Raw genomic sequence first — 23337 nt, forward strand, 5'->3', positions numbered from 1 at the left:
TTATTATCCTAGTACATTAACTAACAAAGCTGAAGCTTCTTGATTGACTGTAGAGAAAACTGAGAATGTATTGAATGAATATTAAATCTACTGTTATTACAAGCTTTATTCTAAGAGAGTTGTTAAGCAAACTCTAACTAACCGGTTAACAAATTAACCAGATATCTAACAAACTAAACTAACCATAGTAGAGCTAACCATGGTTAACTACCTAAGGTGGTAAGCTAACACTATCTTATTCAATAGCCCCCCTCAAACTGGAGAATGGATGTTATGCATCCCCAGTTTGGAGTAGATACTATGGAATGGGGCAGGGGCCAAGGGTTTTGTAAGAATGTCAGCAATTTGCAAAGAGGAAGACACTGGTAGAAGATGAATGAGTCCTTGTTGAAGCTTCTTACGGACTATGTGGCAGTCGAGCTCAATATGCTTGGTCCTTTCGTGATAACTTGGGTTATGAGCAATGTGCATAACTGACCGATTATCACAATACATTGATACAGAAGTAGAATGAGAAACTTCTAGATCATGAAGAAGGTAATTGAGCCATTGTATCTCACACACTGTTGCTGCCATGGCCCGATACTCTGCTTCACAAGACGAACGAGATGTGGTTGTCTGCTTCTTTGACTTCCATGAGATCAGTGCACTACCAAGAAACACACAATAACCAGTGATAGACTTTCGTGTATCCACACAACCAGCCCAATCAGAGTCACTAAATGCAGTTAAGGTAGTAGAAGATGTAGCAGGATAGAAAAGACCACAACCTGGACTACCTTTGAGGTATCTCAGTACTCTGTGAGCGGCTGCCTCATGAAGGTCTGTAGGAGAAGATAAAAACTGACTGAGTTGGTTAACAACAAAGGCTATACCCAGATTGAAGGGATCGATTTCATGGACACATTTTCACCAGTAGCAAAAATGACTACACTCAAAGTGCTTGTGGCATTGGCTTCTTCTCAGAACTGGTTCTTACATCAATTAGATGTAGATAATGCATTCCTTCATGCCACTTTTGATAAGAAACTTGGGAGAACCACACCACAAAAGCTAGCTGTTGTAGTTGGAGAGCCCAAGGCCTTATAAACCCTAACATCCCTGCAAGGTATGGGACTTGAGTCCCACATTGGAAGTATGAGATTCTAATGTGGGGTTTATAAGGCCTTGGGCTCTCCAACTACAACAACTAGCTTTTGTGGTGTGGTTCTCCCAAGGTTCTTATCAATGGTATCAGAGCCTTCCACCATGTCTCTGAGCTGTAAACAAGCGGCGCGGGTGGTGACGCCGGCATTGCAGTGTTCGCCCGGGACTAGTCGTGGGGCTAGTGCACAACCAGCCCGCGTGGGCGCCGGGGCTGCGGAGCGTAGTGGGATGTTAGGACCCCAACAAAGCGGAAGCTTCTTGATTGATTGTAAAGAAAACTGAGAATGTATTGAATGAATATTAAATCTACTGTTATTACAAGCTTTATACTAAGAGTTATTAAGCAGACTCTAACTAACCGGTTAACAACTTAACCAGGTATCTAACAAACTAAACTAACCATAGTAGAGCTAACCATGGTTAACTACCTAAGGTTGTAAGCTAACACTATCTTATTCAATATTAACCCTTAATACACATCTATACGATATAACCTTTAATTTTACTTATACCTATGACTACTGAGACATAATTGCCAACCTAGCTACTGGTACAATAGCCTCACATTCTATTGTTGTTCTTATTCATAATTAATATCACTCCGGGATAAATAGATTATGACATCTTATACAATTGTTTTCATGATCTCATCATCATTCATCATTGAATTAAGTTGATATCTTATGTTTTGATGACTTTATTAAATCCTAGCTAGCCTTTTAAACTGCAGAATCATGCAAGTTCCTTGTACATATCTTGGACGATTGCTAGTGGGAGGTAACCCAAGAAGGCTTGCTTTTTGGGATCTGTGGTGGGGAAATTGAGGGGAAGACTTTCCCGGTAGCGGAAAAAAATCTATTTCTTTTGGAACTCGCCTAACTCTGACTGCAAGTGTCTTATCCACTATCTCGTTGTTCTATCTGTCGTTCTTTAGAAAGCCACACGGGGTAATCGTCAACCAGTGTAAGAAGATCATGAGATCCTTTCTCTGGGAGGAGTAGAGGATAGTAAAGGAGTGACTTAGGTCAGTTGGGAATCAATATGCAAGCCGAAGGAGCTTGGTGGTTCGGGGTTGAGGGATTGGAGTTTTTTTAATAAAGCTCTCATTGGTAAGTGGCAATGGCGACTCTTGAATGAGACGGATAGCATGTGTGGGAGAGTTATATGGGCTAAGTATTCTATCCCGACCTATGGTGACCTGATCGTAGTGGGAGGTAAACTCTCGAGTTGGTGGAAGGACATCCTTCGTATTTGCTTTGACGAATCAGAAGTTTGCCTGTTTTTTCCAGGTTTGAGGAGATTGACATGGGAAGGAAATGTGATCAAATTTTGGGACGATGGTTGGATAGGGCAGATTCAGCTTAAGGACATGTTTCGTAGACTCTTTAACTTGTCCACACAGAAATCCTCTTTTATTTTGGACATGGCAATGGGAAAACGGGTCTTGGCGTCGGCATCTCTTGTGGCATATGCCTCACCTCCATAGAGAAGAAGTGATGGTGGATGAGCTCTTGACCTTTGTCCAACTAGCTCTTCTTGTTGAAGGAAGAAAGGATAAATGGGCGTGGGAGCCAAATAACGAAGGAACTTATGCTGTAAAGTCGGCGTACTCCTTTTTGCAAGGCTTGGATTTATAGGAAACGATCCTAGTGTTTAAACTCCTGTATCAAGGGGTTTTTCCCTCAAGCGTAATGGTGTTTGGTTAGAAAAAAGAAACTCCCAACTCGTAAACAAGTGTCTTGATTTTGATCATCAAGTATTTTGATTTTGATCACCTAGAAAAAAAAACTCCCAACTCGTAAACAAGTGTCTTTTAATTTTTATCGATCCTTGATCCAAAGGAAATAGAACCCACAAATTAAACAAAACAACGACCTACGATGGAAAGGATCAAATGAGCACAAAAAGGGACTACACGATGACTAAAAAATCGTAGTCGAGGCTCAGAGGCTGCTAGGTCGCATCTCGTTTATCTATAGTGGACCGCTTGTCATTTCTCTATGTTTGTTTGGTGAAGGGCAAACTTGCAAAACCATAATACTTTTAGAAGACTCGACACGATGATGGAGATTAGGAGAACGAAGGAGAGTGACATTGATTATAATTTTAAAACGATCTAAAAATAAATATGTCAACTTTCAATAATACACTTGTTGAAGCTAGGACTTATGGTTTGTTGAAGAAAAATTTAGGGAAACCATGTTCACTTCCTAGGGCTCCTCTTATATTGTAATTCGATCCTTCCTTTCCTATGAGCATGTTAAATACCTTGTTTCTTTGCAAATCGTTGTAAGATTTATCATGTTTTGTTCCTAGAAGAATTCAAATTTAAGCCTTCAACAGCATAAAAATTTTATTTTGACTTCATGTGTTTCACCTTATATTCAAATACCTTGCATCTAGTATAAAATGATCAATTTTTCTTGGGATGAACCAAGAAATTAAGAGCTTATATGTGCTGACATTCTCAGCACACCATCGATTGCATTGCTCGGTAGTTTAAAAAATGTTTTTTCTTCATTCTACCATTTTCGTAAAAAAAATATTTATTAGCCTTTTTTTTAATTCAATTATTGATGAATTTATATAACATGCAAATTCTGGTTTCTCATTGTTCATCATTATGAATTTTAGGTTTTTCATTGTTATTTTTTGTCTTGATGAAGAAAAAAAAACCTTGGGTAAACTGGGCTATTGTTTGGGGCCCAAAATACGGTCTTTCAATGTGAAGAGCCCAGCCCACTCTAATGGCGGGAAAAGAAGGGTGGTGTAGTTCAGAGTTCAGACAGAAAGAGGGGTGAAGGAAACTCGACTGTGAAGAAATCGCGGGAAAATGGAAAAATTCTTGGTTCCTCCCAAACCCTCGATCAACAGGGTTCAGTCTCTTCGCAGGTGATTTTTGTTTGCAGAATTTTCTGTTATACTCTTCAATTTTCGAGTTCAAATGCTATGGTGAATTGGTGATTGAGATTTGTTCTGTTTGGAATGTTAGGTCGCGATGGAAAAGGTGTTTGGGTGAACTAAATGGGCGATTTGAGCCCAATTATCGTCATGAAATGATGGATTTTCTATCTCGTTCTTATTCTCAGGTGAGATGAGGCGTGATTTTTTGGTTATTAGGTTTTGATTTTGTGGACTGATTGTGGTTTTTACTTGCTTGAATTTCGTGAAGGTTGGCGTGTTTCCGCATTTGTACGGAGCGAATGAGACGCCGTGTGAAAATAATGTATGTATTGAGAATTGATGATTTTGTGCCTGTAACCCAATGAAATTACCATTGCTGTGATTTAGTGTCATAATTTGTTTTTTTTTTTTGTTTCTATACAGATGAACCGGTTTGTTGTGAGGCAAGTGGTCACTGCTGTCTTCCTTTATATGAAAATTGATGAAATGAATGTAGATAAAAAAAATGAATATTTATCGGGTACATTCGAATCTTTTATAGTTGTCTTGTCTTTGAGAATATTTTTCGGAATGATTTTACGAAGGGACAGTATCAAAACCTTGTTTGATGAAGTGTGTTTGAGAATAAACCTAAGTTTAAGTTTTAGCACATATTTATCTCTCATTTCGATCATTGAAGTGTAGTGGATTGGTATGTCAATCCACCATAGTAAAGATAAGCTGGCTTTACCAATTCATTTTTAAAACTAGCTAAATTGTGCCTCCTGTTTTTGGTAGTGAAATGGATCAACTTCTTATGCTAGAGCATGATATGCAATAATGGTGGCAGTGCTGGTGGCGACTGTGGTGGTAGTGGAAGTGGTAGTGTGGTGGTGGAGGACTGGAGGTGATAATGTTTGCAGTGTTGGCAGTGATGCAGATGTTGCAGTGACAGTGATGGTGGAGTTAGCAATGGTGGTAGTGGCGGATTAAAGTAAACATAAAAGTTTGATAAAACAAGTTAAGGAAAACAAACTCTATGAATATATCATTAGAACAAATTTTCAGAAACAATCTTACACTATATTGGCAATCTAACAATTTTTTGTCTTTGCAACAAAATTGTCTGTTAATCTATGGAATGTAGAATTGTAGATTTGTTTGCAATAACATATGTGAAAGGTATTGTCTGTGTCAAAGTTACATGGTTTATTCCTCAAGGTATAGAGGGAGGATAAAGGAATACTCAAATAAATTACATTGATGATATGATATGTCTTCATGATAATTTAGTCTTAGGAGTTATGTGTGGTCCCCATAACTCCACTATCTTATTTGTGTTTTTCTCTGAGTAGTTCCTGTCATGATAGTTGTCACTGAAATATGTTTATATTTTCTTAGCAAAGTATTAAGTTGGTGGTTAGCATTGAAATGAATTTTGTAACATCTAGTGCTCCGTAATTGCTGTGTTGATTTTCATGGCATCAATGATTTCTCTCTATGAACAGTTTTCATTTTTTTTGTTAACAGGAAAGGTATCTCTGCTGTAGACTTTGACAACAAGGTAAATACAATGACTCTAGTTTGAAATGAGAAACTCTTCTAGACTTCTATCGTCTATAAATTACATGTACTAAAATAAGAAAAGAATCATATTCAGGTGTATTAAAATTTAATGGAGCATTCGTTTTACTAGGTTTTGCGTCTACCAATGGCAAGCTTTTTGTACTTAATAAAAAAATTGATAGTTTGTACTCCCTCCGGTCCTATTTATAAGCAACAAAAAAAAAATTCACATAGTTTAAGAAATGTAGTTAAACTAGATAAAATGCATTAAATTTGTCTTAAATTAAAATGAACTTCCAAAATTACCCTTTGTTATTAGTGTTGGAAAGTGGAAAAGAAAGAGAATAATTAACGAGACACATTTTACAAGTTAGAATTAATAAGGGCATCATTGGAAAAAATTAATTAATATAGCTCAAACTTTCATTTGGTTCTTATAAAAAGGACCAAGATTTTTCTTCTCTTTCATGCTTATAAATAGGACCGGAGGGAGTAGCTTGCTTACTACTTGGATTAACTTATTTTTCTGCCAACAAAACTTTTAATCAAAAGCTTCAAAAGAGAGTTTTAGTGAAAATGCAATTACTTTTCCTAACATTATTAGCTACGTAGGGGTGTTATACAAATTTCACTGCATTTTCACTTACCCTCTGTTTATTTTTATTCAAGTCTCACTCTCTAAGGACGAAATAACTTTCTTGCTTGCATCTGACTATGTCAAGTCACATTTCATGCATTTTTTGTTCAGCGAGGCATATACGTTTTTCTAAGCTGCTTATTTCTATCTTGTTTTGGTAATTGGTAGGAATATAATATAAAACCATTCATGTTCTTCATCCAATAACATAGGCTTTTGGGATATTTAGTTAATGACATGTCTATTTTTCTTTACAAAGCTTTAACATTTCAAATATTCTATTTTCAAACTGTATTATAGGGAATATACTTGGTGTCTGTGACAAAATCAGGTTGCTTAACAGTTCATGACTTTGAAGCTCTTTATTGCCGGTCACATGACCGAACTGGTAAGTTCAGCTTTTTCTAGTTGTGTTTTGCTTACTTTTTTGCTTTTGCTGTGCTTATGGTATTTGTTAGACTAATGTAGACATCGTTATGCGCTCATTGCTTTATGCTGTTCAAAGCAATCTCTATTTTTTTTTATAGATAGGAATTTCAAATGAAGAAGTAATGTTATTTTTGTGTTAAATGTGATGGTAGGCTCGAAAGAAGATGAAAGCATGCGTCTACTGCACCTCCCACTAAATCTACAACTTGATGCTGTCAAATGGAATCTTCATAATCAGGATGAGGTTCCATATCAATTAAGTTACCTTAATTCTCAGTATAGGACTATGGAATCTACTGAAATTTTTTTATCAAAGGAAATCATCACATGTACAAGTGCTTCTGCATTTTACAAGAGACCTGTAATTTGTCAAATTTATTAGTTTTAGATTTGTATTTGCCTATTGTTTGTCTTACTATTTTTTAATGTCAGGTTGTCTGTGCATCTATAAAACATCAAGGACTACTCATATTTGATGTAGCAAGTTACTCGTCAGAACCAACTGAAGTAAGTTTCCTTTGTCATCTTTCATTATACATTACCATTAAATTTTTGCTCACATTCACATTAATGTGCCAGCTCTTTTCTTTCCAAAATAATCTGTTTCCACTGTTGATACTTGATGCTCCAACAAATTCATTTGATATACATTTCTTATTGCATTATGCCAAAGTGTTGTCCTGTGTTCTGAAATTCATAGTGTTTTGGCTGTTAAAAACAATAACGTTGCACCTCTTCCAAGTTCAATCAAATTATTATCTTAAAATAAAGTGCATACGAACAAAATTATGTAACTGGTGACTTGTAGGCTCCTATTTCAACTAGCAAACCCCTAAACAGAATAGAAAATAAACGCTTGCCAGAAACATACATATTGCACGACACCCATCAATTTGCATGATTTTGAGATGAGGGGCATGCTAAGTACATGTGTTTTTGATATATGTAAGTCTAACTAATTTTTCTTCCCTTGAATTACATAATACAGGTGTTAAAAACAAGACATAGACCTACAGTTGATGGATACAGCATACTCAAAGGTTTCTCTGATGTTGCTTTTGCACCAAATGATTCAAGGTTATGACTTGAGCCTTAATTTTGAAGAACTGCTGCTTTTGTCTGACAGTAATACAATGTCGCTCATTCTTATGTTTATGATGTCTAAAAGAATACAGATGAAATTTAAACACTTCTGTTTATTGATATTTTTGTCCCTTGTGCTTTATTGCTTATGTTGGTATATTACTGGAAACTCTTGAGTGAAGAAGCGATGGCTTTTTGTTGTATGCAGTATGCCTGATAACCAGTAATATTCAGGAAATCCTTAACTGTTATACCTGCATATCACTGGATGGGTTCTAAATTGATGGTTTATGTGCAGAGACCCTTTCTTTAGTTGGAAGTGCAATCAACATGAATAAATATTTGGGAAAATACTATACCTCTATGATGAGATAATTAACCTTTGTATCTTTGGTCAGAAACTTCGGGGAAACGTATTGCAATGAAATTAGGAAGTTCAGTTTGTTTCCAATTCAGATAAGTTAATCTGTTATGTTAGTTGAGCTTTATTCTCATAACCAAATATATGACATCCTTGGCACTCCAAAGACACACACATATATATTCTGTTTCAACATTTAACAGATACACAAGTTTGGGTACTGTCTGTTACCGCTCCAGTTACCTGAGTCTAAATGGACACATGATAATGATTCTTATTTTGTGAATTTTTAATTCTTTCTGTCACTATGCTTTTCTCAATATGCTAGTGATTTTTAACAGGATATTTGCTTCTGATACGCGTGGCACGATTAATGTTTGGGATAAAAGAGGGAAGATTCTACCTTGCCTCGAGTTTACATCTGCTTCACATGATATCCTTAACAGCATCCAATTAAGTGCAGACAATCAGGTCAGGAATTGTTTCTGTAGTCTCGAGAACTCAAACTTGTGTGAAAGAAAAGAATGCATCACTTTTGTATTAGTTCATAAATGGTTTTATATGTTTAACGTCTATGAACCTACATTTTTGTCGTGTCTTCTTCATTTGAGGAGTCCTTCCTATGGTTAAGAAGAAGAGCAGTGAATAGGGGATCTGGTTGACTTAGCAATATTTATTTATGAGCCTAAAGCAGAGGTCCAAGGCAGTTAAAGTTTGATATGATGAAACTGAGAATTACACCGTCCAACACAATTGTTCGGTAGACTTATAGCCAGACGTTTAAGTGATAAATCAGATATTGTTAACAAAATACCCACTTCAGTTTACTAAATGTCTAAATCTTTTAGTTCGTGTGATACACAGGTCAACTAATATGATACAGGTTCTAGGCTACTAGGCACAAGTGAAAAAGAACCATGTTTGGGTGATTTTCATTTTCAACTTTAAGTAAAAAGACAGATTTCTCCCAGTCCACCTTGATAAATAGACAGCAGAATGCAGATAACATAACACAAATCCAATTGCTTAGGTTTTGGTTTCAACAAGCTTAGGAATGCAACTTTTTTTATTATTGTGCAATTTGTGCTTGGTCAATATATGCTAAAATTACTAACGGTGATTATTCTGTCCTTTCCAGATTATTTTTGGTGCTGGGAACAAAGGGCTTCTGCATGTTTGGGATATTCGTGGTGGAAGAGTATCTACTAATTTTCAAAGTCACAAAGAGGTTATATTACTGTTCCTATTGGTTATTATTATTATATTGTGAAGAAGACACAACTAAAATAAGTAAGGCAGAAAAATATCTCTGTAATATGTCTGCCTTGTCAGCCTAATTGTGGACCAAGTCTTCTGAGTTCTGACTTCTGAGGCCGAAGAATTGCAGTCAACCTGGCTCCTAATCTCTTATTTTTTGCGAATTAAAGGCCTTAATTGATTTTGATTTTATGATTTTATTAGTATGTTAAGGTAAAGTACGTGTCTTGGTATTGAGATTTTGTTGAATATAATGCAACATTTGGCAAAATTAACTAAACTGTTTACCACGTTACCTATGAAACCGGTATGCCTATTTTACTTTTGACCTAGATACTGCAACTTTTTTCCCGTTTTAATGGAGGTGCTTCATTTGATATTAACATAAAATCATCCATTGGAGTTAATCGAGTAGCAAGTTCGTTGCCTGAAAGTGCAATCTATAATGTTATATGGTTCTGTTATTTATATATGTACAATAATACCTGGGATATGCATTGTAATAAATAAAAACAAAGATGTAGAAGCTCATGAATTCTTGATCATGTCTATCTATAGCATTATTTTATATGTGATCATCCTTGTCTCCATACTACCTTCTACATCAGAGGATACACTTACTTGCAGCATACTTTTGTTGAGTAAATAAGCATATGATTTGTTTGGAATGTTATTCTAACATATATTTAACAATACTTTTATAGTGATCTTATTCTGATTTACTTGGCCTTCTAGCTATGCTATCCACCATTAACATCAGTGAAGTTGGCAACATTGCTAGAGAAGATTGGATCATTGAAGGTGTGGTTGCCCTTCCTGCTCATATCTATTCCCTTTACATTAAAAAGTGAGCAAACTGATTCCTCTTCTGTGTTGGCTTTATAGTTTTCTATCATCAATATTTGCATATAAGTGTATATCTTTGTGATAAGGAATAAGACTTCAGTAGCTTTAGTATCATAACTGCGTCATATCTTACTTTGAACTACAGTTAATACTATCTTTGCATTCACATTTAGATTATTTTGGTGATATTTTTTCTTTTCAAAATTATCATAGCTTTCTACTTTGATGCATAGTTCATGGTTCCTAATCCTCTCTTTGTCAGATGCGTGTACTGTTCTTGTGCTTCATATACATGAATTATGGAAGTTTGTGTGGAGAAATCTTAACAGCTTAATTTTTTTATTATTGTTGCTCTCTTGAAATCTTAACAGCTTAATTTTTTTTTTTTTTATATTCCTCCTGTGATATGATGTTGTAATATTCTTTATGAAGGTAGTGATAATACAACAATAAATATAAAATTTGACAGTATTTATAGATAAATTTTGTATGCTTGCTTCCGTACAACATTGTATTTATTCGGTTAAGACCAAATTATCCACTGCTGACAGCAGTGGCTATTCCCCTCACCGTAGGTGCTTGCCATAAGCGGTAAACGGCTAGCCACAAAATGTCGCCCACAATTATATTCTTCAGATAATTAGAATATGATAACTGACTATATTGTCATAGATATTTTTTTTAGATTTTCTATGTCTTATAGGCATGTGCATCATTTTTTAGACTATACTTGTGAAAAGCTTCTTTTGATCTCCATCAAGATCTCATCTCTCTATATATGCATATCAATATAAATATTCCATATTCATCATGGCTGGTTGACTGTTTTAATGATAAGTATTAATTATTGAAATCATGGCAATAAGGAGCTTTTCATTTGCAACAAATTGTCGGCATTGCACTTGGGACAGTTGTCTTTTGCATTCTAAAAGTCATATGCTAAGTCATTCCTTTTGTAATGCAGGCACAAACAAAGATCATTTCCAAGGAGATTCACTCTATTGCCATTAATCCATCTTGCCCGTATCAATTAGCATTCCATCTTGATGATGGCTGGTAGGTTATAAAATAATTTGCTTAATGTCAATAATTGACTTCTTTTTATTGAATTTTATGTCTTAAGAATAAAATGCTTCCTTATATTTATTAGTCCATTATGATAAATTTTTCCTTTTAAATTTTCATGTAGGTCGGGCATTCTGGATATTAATAATTTTCAAGTTACACATATTCATTGCCCACCTCCACCTTGGTTGTAAGTTTGACTGTAGTCACAGTTAGAGTTTCTTTGTTGAATTTGATATTTATGACAAGGTTTCACAATAAATCTAACTATTTTCTTCATGCTTCATTTGTTTTAGAAATGATTCCTATGTTCCCACTGATGTATCCTATTTAAGAAAACCTTCATGGCTATCAACATGTTCGGTAAGGAATTTTGATAAATTCAATGCATCTACATGAATATATAAATTTGCATTTTAGAAGTAAGAATTTAATTTTTTTTTTGAAACAAGTAAGAATTTAAATTAAGAAATAGAAACTGTTTGCATTAATTCAATATAATATTTTTAGTGTTTTAAGTATGATTTTCAACTGTTTGCTTATTTATTTTTTATTCAAACACTAATTGTTTGTGTTGGAGTCTGGTGCAGATCTATATGACAGGCTCACCCTGTAACAGTGGCATCCATCTCTTAGATTTCTATCCCAGTACCAGCTCACCAAGTCATGTGGATTACAGGTAATAACACAGTAAGAGGTATATTAAGTTGGTCTTTGTCCTATAGGTTTTCAAATCATTCTTCTTTTACAGGGAGAATATAGAAGAATTTAATGGGCAGAACAAGCAAAATAATCGGAACAGATTTATTTCTTTATCAGAAGAAGTTATCTCATGTGCTGCTCACCCTTTATATAATGCCATAGTAGCAGGAACAAAGGTCTGTGTGCTAGAAAATTCAATTATCTTCATTTGGTTTCTGACAATTAAACTACTTCATTTGCATTTTGCTTATTTGGTATCATCAAAATTAAAGTATCATTCTCGTTTGCATCCCGGTATATTTGACATCTTTAATTTGCTGTTTTTTTACGGAGGTTAATTAATTATTGATTTCAGGAATCATCCTTGCTTGTGATTTCTCAAAGACGTGAGTCAAGCGATGGTAAAGAATAAGTATAGGCTGATTTTTGCATAGTTGTGGCTATTTATGAGAGTTGAAGATTAGTCCAAGTATTGAGTGATTTATGTAGAGGATTCGCAATTTAAGTGTCGTGTCTTGCAAATTAAGAGAGGCGAAGATTGGTCCAAATATTGAATGATCTTTTTGTAGAGTGTGGACAATTTAGGTGTCCTTTCTTCATCTGAAATTACATGTCAGTTTTTGGTATCTCCATTTTACATAATTTGATGTACAATTACTGAATTGACTTACAGATAAATAATATTGAATTCAACAGTTGATGTTTCCTAAAAAATATATACAGCAAGGGAGAATATATGCATAACAAATGTGATGACTCAATTGGTTTGGAAATTAAGTACTTAAATGTGATTTTTTTGTGTGGAAATTAAGTGATTAATTGATTTTATTTTTGAGTTTTGATGAACAAGAAGGGAGAAGAGAGATGAAGATAATGGGAGATAATGATTTTTTTAGTCCCTCTTTAATACATATAGTAAATAAAATTTATCACAGCATAAAAAAATAATAAGAAATAACACATCTAAAATAGCCACATGAGCATCCACATCATCACTAAAAATGGGTGGAGAGACTAAAACCTGTCTATTTCCACAACACAAATTAGAGATTTATTTCTAACTTATCAGTAGTTCGCTATTTTACCCGGACCAGAAATACATTTAACCTAATTAAAAATCAGAACCTACTCAAGTTCTCACTCTCCAAATCCACAAACTTGTATCTCTCCTCTCTCTTTTTTGTACCAAACAGAGGTGCTCAATCAATGTCCCGCCAATTTACGTCTGCTCCAATTCTTTGTCACATGATGAGTCATGCGTAACAAAAATAGCACTAGACTATACTTTAACGTTTTCCATAATATAATTGCAGGGCCTGGTTTGGAATATGGAACTTTCATGAGATCCTTCGCCTGATAAACGTTAAAGAAAACTGAGGTAAGAAATTCGGACAGTAAATAATAAGAGAATAATACTTTGAAAAATATAAGAAAATGATCATGTTCTTGTTAGCACTATATATATTTGTATTGAAGTGTATAAAGGTACTGCAATTGTATAACAGAATTAAATGTTCACCACTGGTTGCTTCCAGTACTTCTTTATTCCTTCTAGATGCCCCCTTCCAACAACAGCAACAACTGATCTACTCTCACTTGCTATTTTTAATAACTTGGAGGACATGTACCTACATATATAGACACAATATAGGTCAAGTCATGCATTAGGAGGCCAGTAGGAACCACTGCAATCAATCAGGCTCAATGCTACATTGTGAAGTATAGCTGAGGTGATAATTAAATGTTACTGAAGCATTCTCTAAGAATAAATGAAGCCGGTAACACACAAGAAATGAAACTGTAAACTGAATTAACTGAACTTACTGATCTCGTTCATCCATCAAGATCTCCGTTACAGTTGGAAACTCCTTACTTATAAATTGAACACGGCGATCGAACAAGCCATTGCTTTTCAGCTTAAGAAAGAAAACCCAAGTTAGGATATAGATAAGAACTTGGCTTCAACGATAATTCACACATATCACTAGTGCATGAAGATTATGAAGTTTATTAATTAGTAGAAAATTAGGATATAGATAAGAACTTGGCTTAAAAGATTATGTTGCTTGTAAGTTGTAACAGCCCATAACTAAGGAAAGATAACAATTGTTACTGACGAACTCTAATTAGTAGCTAATGATAAATATCTTCAGCTAATGATTCGTATTCTGCAGCAACTTCTCTCTTTTGGTTGCATTTGTGACACTTCACATCTGGCCTCCTCCAGAACTTGAAAGCTGGATGACCCTTTTTCCAAAATGTTAGCATGTTGGATAGCAAACCTAAATTTATCTTATTGCTAACACTTGTAACAACCCATAACTATCGAAAACTAACAATTGTAATTAATAAGTCCAATTAGTAATTAGTAGCTAATGATGCACATTCTCAGCATGAAGAAAGCAAAATCAAGTTATAATATTAACATTAGACTATAACATATATAGCACATAGACTTATCACTAGAGCATGAAGGTAGTGAAGTTTACCTTTTTAATGATTTCACGAAGATCACCAAAGTTGTTTCTGAGTATTTGCAAGGGTGGGAAAAGGCAATAGAAAAACATTTTTGTCACATGCCAAAATGGCAACTTACTCCCTATTCTCCTATATGTAATCTGTCTCATTAATCAAAATAAAACCCATGTAATACAGTTAAAGCATAAATACAAAATGCAAACCAAGTGGAAAGCACTTTTGATAAAATATCAACCATTGAAAATAAAAATTAGGTAAATTAGAGTGAGTTAAGATTTGGTTTAAATTTGCTTCAAAAACCTAATTAATTAAAGTCGACAATTTTAATCACTACGGCCTGCACCATTGGGTAAAAGAAACAATTTTCTTTAAGATGAAATCAAACGATCGTCCTAGTATTCAATTAACTCTAAAAATAAAAATCTTGTCCAACCTGTATAGGGCAATCACCAAGCACCACTCTGCCACCATACTTTTCTGCTTCTTCATATGCCGCTCGCATCTCAAGCCCAGGAAATAAGCCAGTCCTATTACTAATCTGTCAGAATTTAAAGCATGGTGTATGAGAAATACAGGCAGCATATTTCAATAAGAAGATTGAAAATGTAACATATTAATTTTGCAAAAATAGAAACATGCATGCCTTGGCATTATCCCAGCCATAAAGTACTTCAAACATGGTCTTTTTTTTCGTCAACGCTGCAATCGGTGCTTTTCCGGTGGGTACCTAGAAGAAAAAGAAGCAAAAATTAAATAACATGCATGCAGACAAGCAGCAGATAACTCCATAAGAACCAAAGAAATGATAGAAGTTCACTCAATTTCTCATCACCCTTTAATGTAATAATTTCCTAAAATATCTTCCGGGTAACCCCAGCTGCAATGTTGAAGGGCCAAATTGTATATTAACTTCACTTTCCCATATTTATCATATTTGAACCTCACCTACAATTGGATTATTTTTAAATAATTAAATGAATGAATAAAGTATTAAATTTCCAATTCACTTATCTTAAAATATCATTTTCTACCTATAACTATGATGATTTAACTCAAACTTTGTATGGAATCATTTAAACAACCCATCATACTTATGTGACTTTTAAATGAGAATTGTTGAGAATATGAATCGATATCTATATTATTAGAGTTTAATAGTGTTTATTACAGTATAGTTTATTAGAATTGTTATTGTTATAAGTTTTAATTATATGAATTGTGGGTGTTAGTGGTATGGAGTGGTTTAATTTCTGATTTTATTTTCATGATAATAGGTAGTTATTAATCATTTTTATGTTATAGTTTTTTTATATTTAAAGGTTGTTAGTATGAATTAAATTGAGTGACTTTTCATTCACCCTTCTATATTACCAACAATTAGTAATAGAGCTAATTTTCTTGAGGGACCTGATAAAGTTGAGAACTCTGCCAAACACCTAAATACATACATCGAGATACCATAGCGAAATAAGAAAAGTAGAATACTCATTCATATCACCGCCATTTTTTAGGATGAGAATTATCACTCATGGGCAATCAAAATGGAAGTTAGTGTGTTACGAAAAAATCCACTGCTTAATCAAATTATGTTGAGAAGGACTATGAGGTTAGTGTGTTACGAAAAAATCCAATGCTTAATCAAATTATAATGAAAGAAAACAACAAAACTAAAATGCAAAGTCTTAGGGCTTGTTTGATTACTGTTTTTAAAAATAGTTTTCTGTTTTATAGAATTAAAAAACAAAAAATCCTGTTTGGTTAAGTTGTTTTTAAAAAATTAATTTAAAAACTGTTTCCTATTTTATTGTTTTTAAAACAAAAAACTCAGAACAAAAAAAAGTTGTTTTTGTTCTCTATTTTTTAATTTTTGTTTTAGATTTGAGAAAACACGGAGAACATGTTGTTTTCTGTTCTCTCATTAATGGCAGTAATGATAATTATTGGAAATTAGAAAATAGGGGTTTTCGTTCTCAGTTAGCAAGCTCGTTCTCTCGCTCTCACTGTGAGTGGCCGCCAGCCCTCTTCCTCTCTTTCTCAGGTAAATTTGCTCCTCCTCTTCTTCTATTTCTCTTGCCATAAGGATTTTCTCCTCATCTTCTCTTATTTCACGTGATCTCAATGATTCAGTGAAGTAAGTTGTGGTTCTTCTATTTCGTTTTTCCTCTCTCTCTGTTTGTGTGGTTCTGCAATTGCTCCTTCAACAAAATCAAACGTGTTATGCTCTTCTTCTTCTTTTTTAATCATTAATTCTGGAGGCTTTGAGTTGCTGCTGTGATCATTTTTCACTGAGTTGGTCTCCTGGCTGTGCTATTTTCCTTCCTGCAAGCGCTGGTAGTTTTTCTTTGCTGAATTGAAATTGAAGGTCGTAGGGTTTTGGTCTTTTTGCTGGGATTGTGACTGGTTTATCTTTGATACTGTTACATAGTGTTTTTTTTTCCTTTGGCTTGTGCCGCTGTAGGGTAACCAGATTGCTAACTGGTTCATGTTTTCTTGCTTTCTCTTATACTTGTACATGGGTTTATAGCATCCCAATTGCTACTATTTTATATATATATAATTTGGCCTTTCCAAAAAAAACCATTTGTACATGTATATTACTTAATTTTCTCACTTTCTTTGCAATTGCTTCCCCTGTTGTTTTGTTTTGTGCTTCAAGGGCGTCGAACACTCAAACCTATTCCTCTGTTTGTTTCTTTGTTGGGCATCAAAAGCAAAGAATGGTGATGCTAGTTGTGATAAGTTACTGGAAGCAAAAGCTGCACTTTCTCGTTTTTTTATCCACTTTGAAAGCAATAATTAATTGACTAATAACTTATTATTTTAGACACATAAACATGCTGCTCAATTTCAGAAGAAAAGACATTATAAGTTATTGGGTATCATATTCAATAGAAATACTGCACCACGAGTAATCATTCCTCCACTCAAGACCCACCAAATACTGATGAAGAAAATGAGCTTGAAGATTAATACCTCGATGACATTGGGGTTCATGTAAATGTAATGATGACATTCAAGAAGTAGAGCACATCTCAATGGAAAGCTAAAATTAATTTTAGAATACCAATTTAATAAAAATATATGAAGAAAATAAAAAAAAAATCCTTATGAAGAAAATTAATTTGATTCAATAAATTTATGTTAATAACTTTTTTTCCCTAAAGATGCATTCAAACGAGTTTTCTATTTTTTTGTTTCGAAAACATGTTTTTAGAACAAATTTATCAAACAAGTATTTTTGTTTTTTCATGTCCAAAACAATTTTTAAAATCTAATTACCAAACAAGTTTTTTTTATATATTGTTCTAAAAAACAGTTCTTAAAAATCATTTTACAAAACAGTTTTGAAAACAAGAAAATTGAAAACACAATCAAACAGGCCCTTATTCTGTTGTTTTGTCAGCAATCTTTACCAAAATTGTGACTATGTGTAGTTAAGAAAAGTCATCTGAAATTTTCTCAAACATGAGTATTTAGTATTATACTAGTTTATCAGAATTTTTATTATTAAAAACTTAATTATATGAATTATGGGTGTTAGTCACATGTTACAAAATTTATGAGTGGTTTAATATTTTAATTTGTTGTTCATATAGGTAGAATATTTATGATTATCATATTATAATTTTCTTGTATTCCAATGACGTTAGTGTTGGAATAAAGTGTTAGAGTCAAGTCCCACATTAGAGAAGACAGGGTAAGAGGGAGAGTTTATAAGGAGATGAACCCTTAAACCTAATGTCTTAAGGTTTTTGGTTAAGATATAGTGTTCGGGATCTCCTTGGTGTCTCCCCACGGCCTTGATCTATGGGTCCTCTTCCTAGCAGTGTGGTTAGGCGGCGGGTTTCGTTGGTGTGAACTGCGGTACAAGGGTGGATAGCTTCCGCAGACGGGGAGGACCATGGATGATGTGATTGAGGGAGTCACACTTTAGGGGGAAATTTTTGGAATCAAGTGTTAGTGAAGTCTCACATTAGAGAAGTCAGGGCAAGAGGGAGAGTTTATATGGAGATAAACCTATAAACCTAATGCCTTAAGATTTTAGATTTAGATGTGGTGTCCAAGATTCTCCTTGTTGTCTCTCATCGGCGCCGTGACTCTCCCCATTAGTTAGAATGAATAAAATTATTGGAATTTTTTTACACCAAAGCAATTTAAAAGGAGTATGATTCATCCACGCTTCACTTTCTTTTTCATCTTATTTTCACAATTTTTTGATCTCTTTTTATTTTTTATTACATCATATATCATACTACTCATTTTTTCTTTTCTCCTAAATATCTTACATAGATGAGGATGCATTTGGTTTATCAACAAAGTGTTATTTATTCAAAAGCGAGGAAAGTTGAAGATCCCCCAAAAGTCATATAATAATCATGAAAGTACAAAGTTAAAGAGTAGATAAAAACCTCCAAATTTTCACAGGTAAGCAATACCCTGCGATCCGGACAAAGCTCTAAGAAGACAACCTGTAGCAATTGAAGGCCATCCATGTTCATCAATAATTTTTTTACAAGGGAGGTGAAGAAGGGGACAAATATGAAATCAAAAGAGAAACACCACCTCTGGTTTTAGTAAACTGACTATAGTTTTAGCTTCTTCCCGTGATTTCTGCAATATAGTCAATTTCAGCATAAGTGTTATGTTCTAATTCTGCCATCAATTCACACTAAGAATCAATTAATATATTGAAGAGAAGACAATATCATCCGCTCTCTGCCAATGGATGATAAAAGAACGATTGCATTTGAAAACAATGTTGAAAAATCAGATTAGGAAAAAAAATTGATAACAAATTTTTATTCTCGTGGCTGACAGTGACAAATTGTAGGGAATCATAAATAATAAACTACTATCCACACCCAATTCATTCCGGTCGCACGAGAGATATAAATATAAGAGAAAAATAAGAGAAAAATAAGCGACACTTAGAATAATCAAGGGTGATAATGATCAAACTATATACCACTTGGTTATACAATTCGATTTGGTAAAGACAACATCAATAGTTATATTATTGTTTTTAATGCCACTCGCGCAAGAGAGCATTTGACCTTTAGGCGTTGACAATGTACAAACCCCAACTTAGAATTATTAGGGGTGACAAACGGACAATGATCAACTTTAAACCACTTGTTTAGAGCATCGGACAAACAATTAATTGTCTCAAAAGTTTTAGTTATTTACCGAATGACATATGAATGATTTTATATTTGGGATAATGTATTGTTTTCTATTTTTTTCAAAACCCAATTTAGACTCTCACAAGGAATAGAATTGGAAAACATAATGTAAATACCTTGGAGAAATGTTGGGTGCCCAGCAAGTAAACGTCACAAACGCCACCCTCGGCAGAAGACTCGCACGTCAGGACGATCACATTTTTTGATAGCTCCTCCGGCAGCATCACTGGGTGGTGATCAGAATCCTCCGTAGCTTGGCGGCTGCAGGCGGAGGTGGAGACGGTTGTGGTTTCTATTGAGCATTGGGCGAAATTCATGGTATATATGGACTATGGACTGTTCTCGTAATGAATTCAAGGAGGCCAGAGTTAGAATCTGGAAAAGTCCGAGTATACAAATTAAAGGGAGGGTAGGGTAAACACCTAAAAAACAATCTATCTTTATTCTAAATTAAATTTGATCTTTTTTGTTAGTATCAAATATCTTATCTCGATTCTAATTTAAAATTTGAATCTGACTAAAGAGAAAAAAAATGCAAAATTCAAAATCACACAAATATAAATAAATAAAATCTTGTTTTGAAGAGCACATACAATATCACCTTATACATTTTTCTATTGACTAGAGATGATTTACATCCTTTCAAAAAAAGATGATTTACTGTTAAGATAACTAATGCTCCTTTCAAAAGAAAAAAGATGGCTTAATTGCAACTTTGGTCCCCGACGTTTACCAATGTCACGATTTTGGTCCCCCACCTAATTTAATTACATGGATGGTCCCCAACGTTGTAGGCCGTGTGCAACGTTAGTCCTACCGTTTATTTCTTAATGAAGGAGGCTTACGTGGACATCTAGTTGGAGAGAAAAAGGAGATCTGAGGAGAGAGGGAAGCACGTGAGTATCACGTGAACCTTATATAAACCCATTATACCCAATCTGAAACCCTAGGAATCTAAATCGTGTTACCTTCTTCGTTCTAGGGAGGTCAGGGGTTTGGGTATAATGGGTTCAGATAAGGGTCACGTGATACTCACGTGCTTCCCTCTCTTCTTATACCTCATTTTTTTTCTCCAATTGGACGTCCACGTAAGCCTCCTCCATTAAAAAATAAACGGTAGGACTAACGTTGCACACGGCCTACAACGTCGGGGATCATCCATGTAATTAAATTAGGTGGGGGACCAAAATCGTGGTATTGATAAACGTCAGGGACTAAAGTTGCAATTAAGCCAAAAAAAGATAACTAGTGCTATGTTTAGCACGTCTGCGAATAAGCAAGTTAAAATTGAAAAGCTAATAACTCAACTAATATATATAGTAAAAAATTAAAAACTGAAAAGCTAGCTCATTGCACAAAAATATTTGATGAAACAAGCGGTCGAATAAGTTGAATTAAAAAATACACAAAAAGAGAGACACACACATATAGGGGAATGCTATGATATTTTAGCACCCAAACACTTTTTCCATTTTGACAAAAATATCCTGTCCTTTTTATTTTTAAAAGCAGTAAAAGTCTGGGTCACTTGGTAATTTTACTTACCCTTCCCTTTTCTCTTTCCAAAACCCATTTAACGTTCTGTCATAAGTGTCGCTGTTCGCAGAGCGCGTCGTTCCGGATTTAATTCATCGGTCTCAGATTATCTTAAAATCAGTTATAAGTGGTATATTCTGCTTTGGATTACCAGTGGGGGGAGAATGAGAAGGTATCAAAGCAGAGGCTTGATGTTGGCAAGAAATCCATGAATAGAAAACAGTAACCGGGCTTGCGCCATGGAGGATACTAAAAATAGCATTTTAATTTGGATTCGGTTGAGAGTTGAGAGAGTATCCACTACCGACAGCAATGACTAATTCCCTTGCAGCGGGTGCTCGCACTAAGCGGTGAACGACTAGTCATGAAACATGCTCCATAATTATATTTGTGTCCATTTTATATTCTCCAGAGAATCAAAATATTTTAACTGTTTTTTTTTTAGATTTTCTCAGCCTCATAGGCTTGTGCATATATCTCTATATATATGAATCTCCTTGCTGGTTGACTGTTTTTATGATAAGCATTAATTCTTGAAATCATAGCAATAAGGAGCTTTAATTTCATTTGCAATATGTTTTTTTACCTTAATAAAAATCAGAACCCACTCTAGTTCTCTCCAAATCCACAAACTTGTATCTCTCCTCTCTCTTTTTGGTACCAAATAGAGGTGCTCAATCAATGTACCGCCAATGTACGTCTGCTCCAAATCTTTGTCACATGATGAGTCATGCGTAACAAAAAAATAGCACTAGACTATTGTTTAACGGGTAAATAGCCAAGTTGGTCCCTGAATGTGTCAGCCGCCTTCACATTAGTCCCTAAATTTCTAAAATGCCTCTCGTGGTCCCTGAATGTGGCAAAACGCCTTCACGGTAGTCCTTGGGTTAAAAAATGTTGACGGACGTTAACGGAATGCGGACGTGGAATTATTTTTTGTCAATGGGAAGCTTACATGGCATTTTAACCCAAAATAATAATAAAATAAAATAGTTAAATAAATAAATAAACCAATAAATAAAAAAAACTAATCCTAAATTACTCTTCATCATCTCACCGTCTTCATCATCACATCAACCCAACACCAGAACCAACATGAATCAGCCTACCATCTTCTGGAATCACGCAAGCAAAAACGAAGAAGCCAGAAGCAGACGAAGAAGCTTCAATCAGACAACAAAAAAGAATGGAAAAGCACAAAGCTTGAATCAGAAAATAATGGCGCGTGATGAGGGCGAAGAGAAGATAATCGTTGTGGGTGCTAGTTTACATGGTGCTGAGGCCAGATCTGAAGCTTTCTCATCTGATCTAAGTTGAAAAGCTTGAAGCTTTCACCTTTTTTTTCTCATGTTTGAGCTTCAATGTTGAACAAGGGTCAGATCCGAAGAGATACATAAACTTGGTGGTGGTGGTGCGGTGTGGGTTGGGGTTGGTGGTGGTGGTCGGTAGTGGTGGTGCGGTGTGGGTTGCGGCTGGTGGTGGTGCGGTTTGGGTTGGGGTTGGTGGTGGTGGTGCAGTGTGGTCTGGGTTTTTGGGGTTCTAAAATCTGGAGGAAAATATTGATTTAGTGTCTGATTCCGAGAGCAGAAGTGGTGACTATGCTAATCCATGGAGGCTTTTCACCGTGACAAAGGTAGAGGAATTGAAAATCTTGATCTGTGTGTTACCAATTTGGGCTACTGAAATTGTTTTTTCTGCTGTTTATGCCCTGCTGTCAACATTGTTGGTGGAACAAGGAACGATGATGAACAGAAGTTTTGGTTCCTTCAATATTCCTCCAGCTTCTTTCTCAAGTTTTGATGTAATAACAGGCAACGAATTTCTTTGGGTATTTCTCAGAGTTGCAAAGAATAGGAATTGGCCTTCTTGTATGGTTAATTGGGTATTTCTTCCCATGAATTTTGTTCCCACAACTGGATTCAAGTTTGCTATTTTCAACCTTTTTTAATTTGTTGATTAAGGAGGTTTATATCTTGGGAGTGATTTGAACCAATTTGCCTTCATTTATTATGATTTAATACACAGGTTTTTTATTTATTTAACTATTTTTCATTATTTTCTAGGTTCAAATGTCACATAAGCTTCACCACTGACAAAAAAAAAATTACACGTCCGCATTCCGTTAACGTCCGTCAACATTTTTTAACTCAAGGACTACTGTGAAG

The 23337-nt window shown here is 34.7% G+C and overlaps 3 protein-coding genes across 6 annotated transcripts; 1 reads left to right on the forward strand and 2 right to left on the reverse strand.

Annotated features, from left to right (window-relative positions):
* Positions 1 to 252: 252 nt before the first annotated feature.
* LOC130745008 (secreted RxLR effector protein 161-like) lies at positions 253 to 1564 on the reverse strand. Its single transcript, XM_057597161.1, has 3 exons — positions 1547 to 1564; positions 1268 to 1424; positions 253 to 824 (listed from the first exon to the last, which is right to left on the reverse strand). Exons 1-3 carry the CDS (start codon positions 1562 to 1564, stop codon positions 253 to 255), a joined length of 747 nt encoding a protein of 248 aa, XP_057453144.1.
* A 2344-nt stretch (positions 1565 to 3908) lies between these two features.
* On the forward strand, positions 3909 to 12684 carry LOC130747340 (uncharacterized). Its single transcript, XM_057600243.1, has 18 exons — positions 3909 to 4038; positions 4139 to 4235; positions 4319 to 4372; positions 4474 to 4493; positions 5560 to 5593; positions 6533 to 6620; positions 6814 to 6905; positions 7094 to 7168; positions 7650 to 7738; positions 8447 to 8576; positions 9244 to 9333; positions 10098 to 10163; positions 11173 to 11264; positions 11398 to 11463; positions 11570 to 11636; positions 11864 to 11952; positions 12025 to 12151; positions 12331 to 12684. Exons 1-18 carry the CDS (start codon positions 3980 to 3982, stop codon positions 12385 to 12387), a joined length of 1392 nt encoding a protein of 463 aa, XP_057456226.1. The 5' UTR covers positions 3909 to 3979; the 3' UTR covers positions 12388 to 12684.
* Positions 12685 to 12877: 193 nt separating this feature from the next.
* On the reverse strand, positions 12878 to 15337 carry LOC130743016 (uncharacterized). Of its 4 annotated transcripts, XM_057595125.1 has the most exons (7): positions 15286 to 15337; positions 15097 to 15180; positions 14887 to 14991; positions 14465 to 14593; positions 13800 to 13891; positions 13495 to 13603; positions 12878 to 13328 (listed from the first exon to the last, which is right to left on the reverse strand). In XM_057595125.1, the coding sequence occupies exons 2-7, from the start codon at positions 15130 to 15132 to the stop codon at positions 13179 to 13181; spliced, it is 621 nt and encodes a 206-aa protein (XP_057451108.1). In that variant the 5' UTR covers positions 15133 to 15180; positions 15286 to 15337; the 3' UTR covers positions 12878 to 13178. The 4 variants fall into 4 exon arrangements, with proteins under 4 accessions (XP_057451108.1, XP_057451110.1, XP_057451107.1 ...); XM_057595127.1 differs by lacking the exon at positions 15286 to 15337 and having other exon boundaries at positions 13514 to 13603; positions 15097 to 15259; XM_057595124.1 differs by lacking the exon at positions 15286 to 15337 and having other exon boundaries at positions 15097 to 15259.
* Between the last annotated feature and the right edge of the window lie 8000 nt (positions 15338 to 23337).

The sequence above is a fragment of the Lotus japonicus genome, chromosome 3 (assembly GCF_012489685.1).
Source record: "Lotus japonicus ecotype B-129 chromosome 3, LjGifu_v1.2".
Lineage (NCBI taxonomy): Eukaryota > Viridiplantae > Streptophyta > Magnoliopsida > Fabales > Fabaceae > Lotus > Lotus japonicus.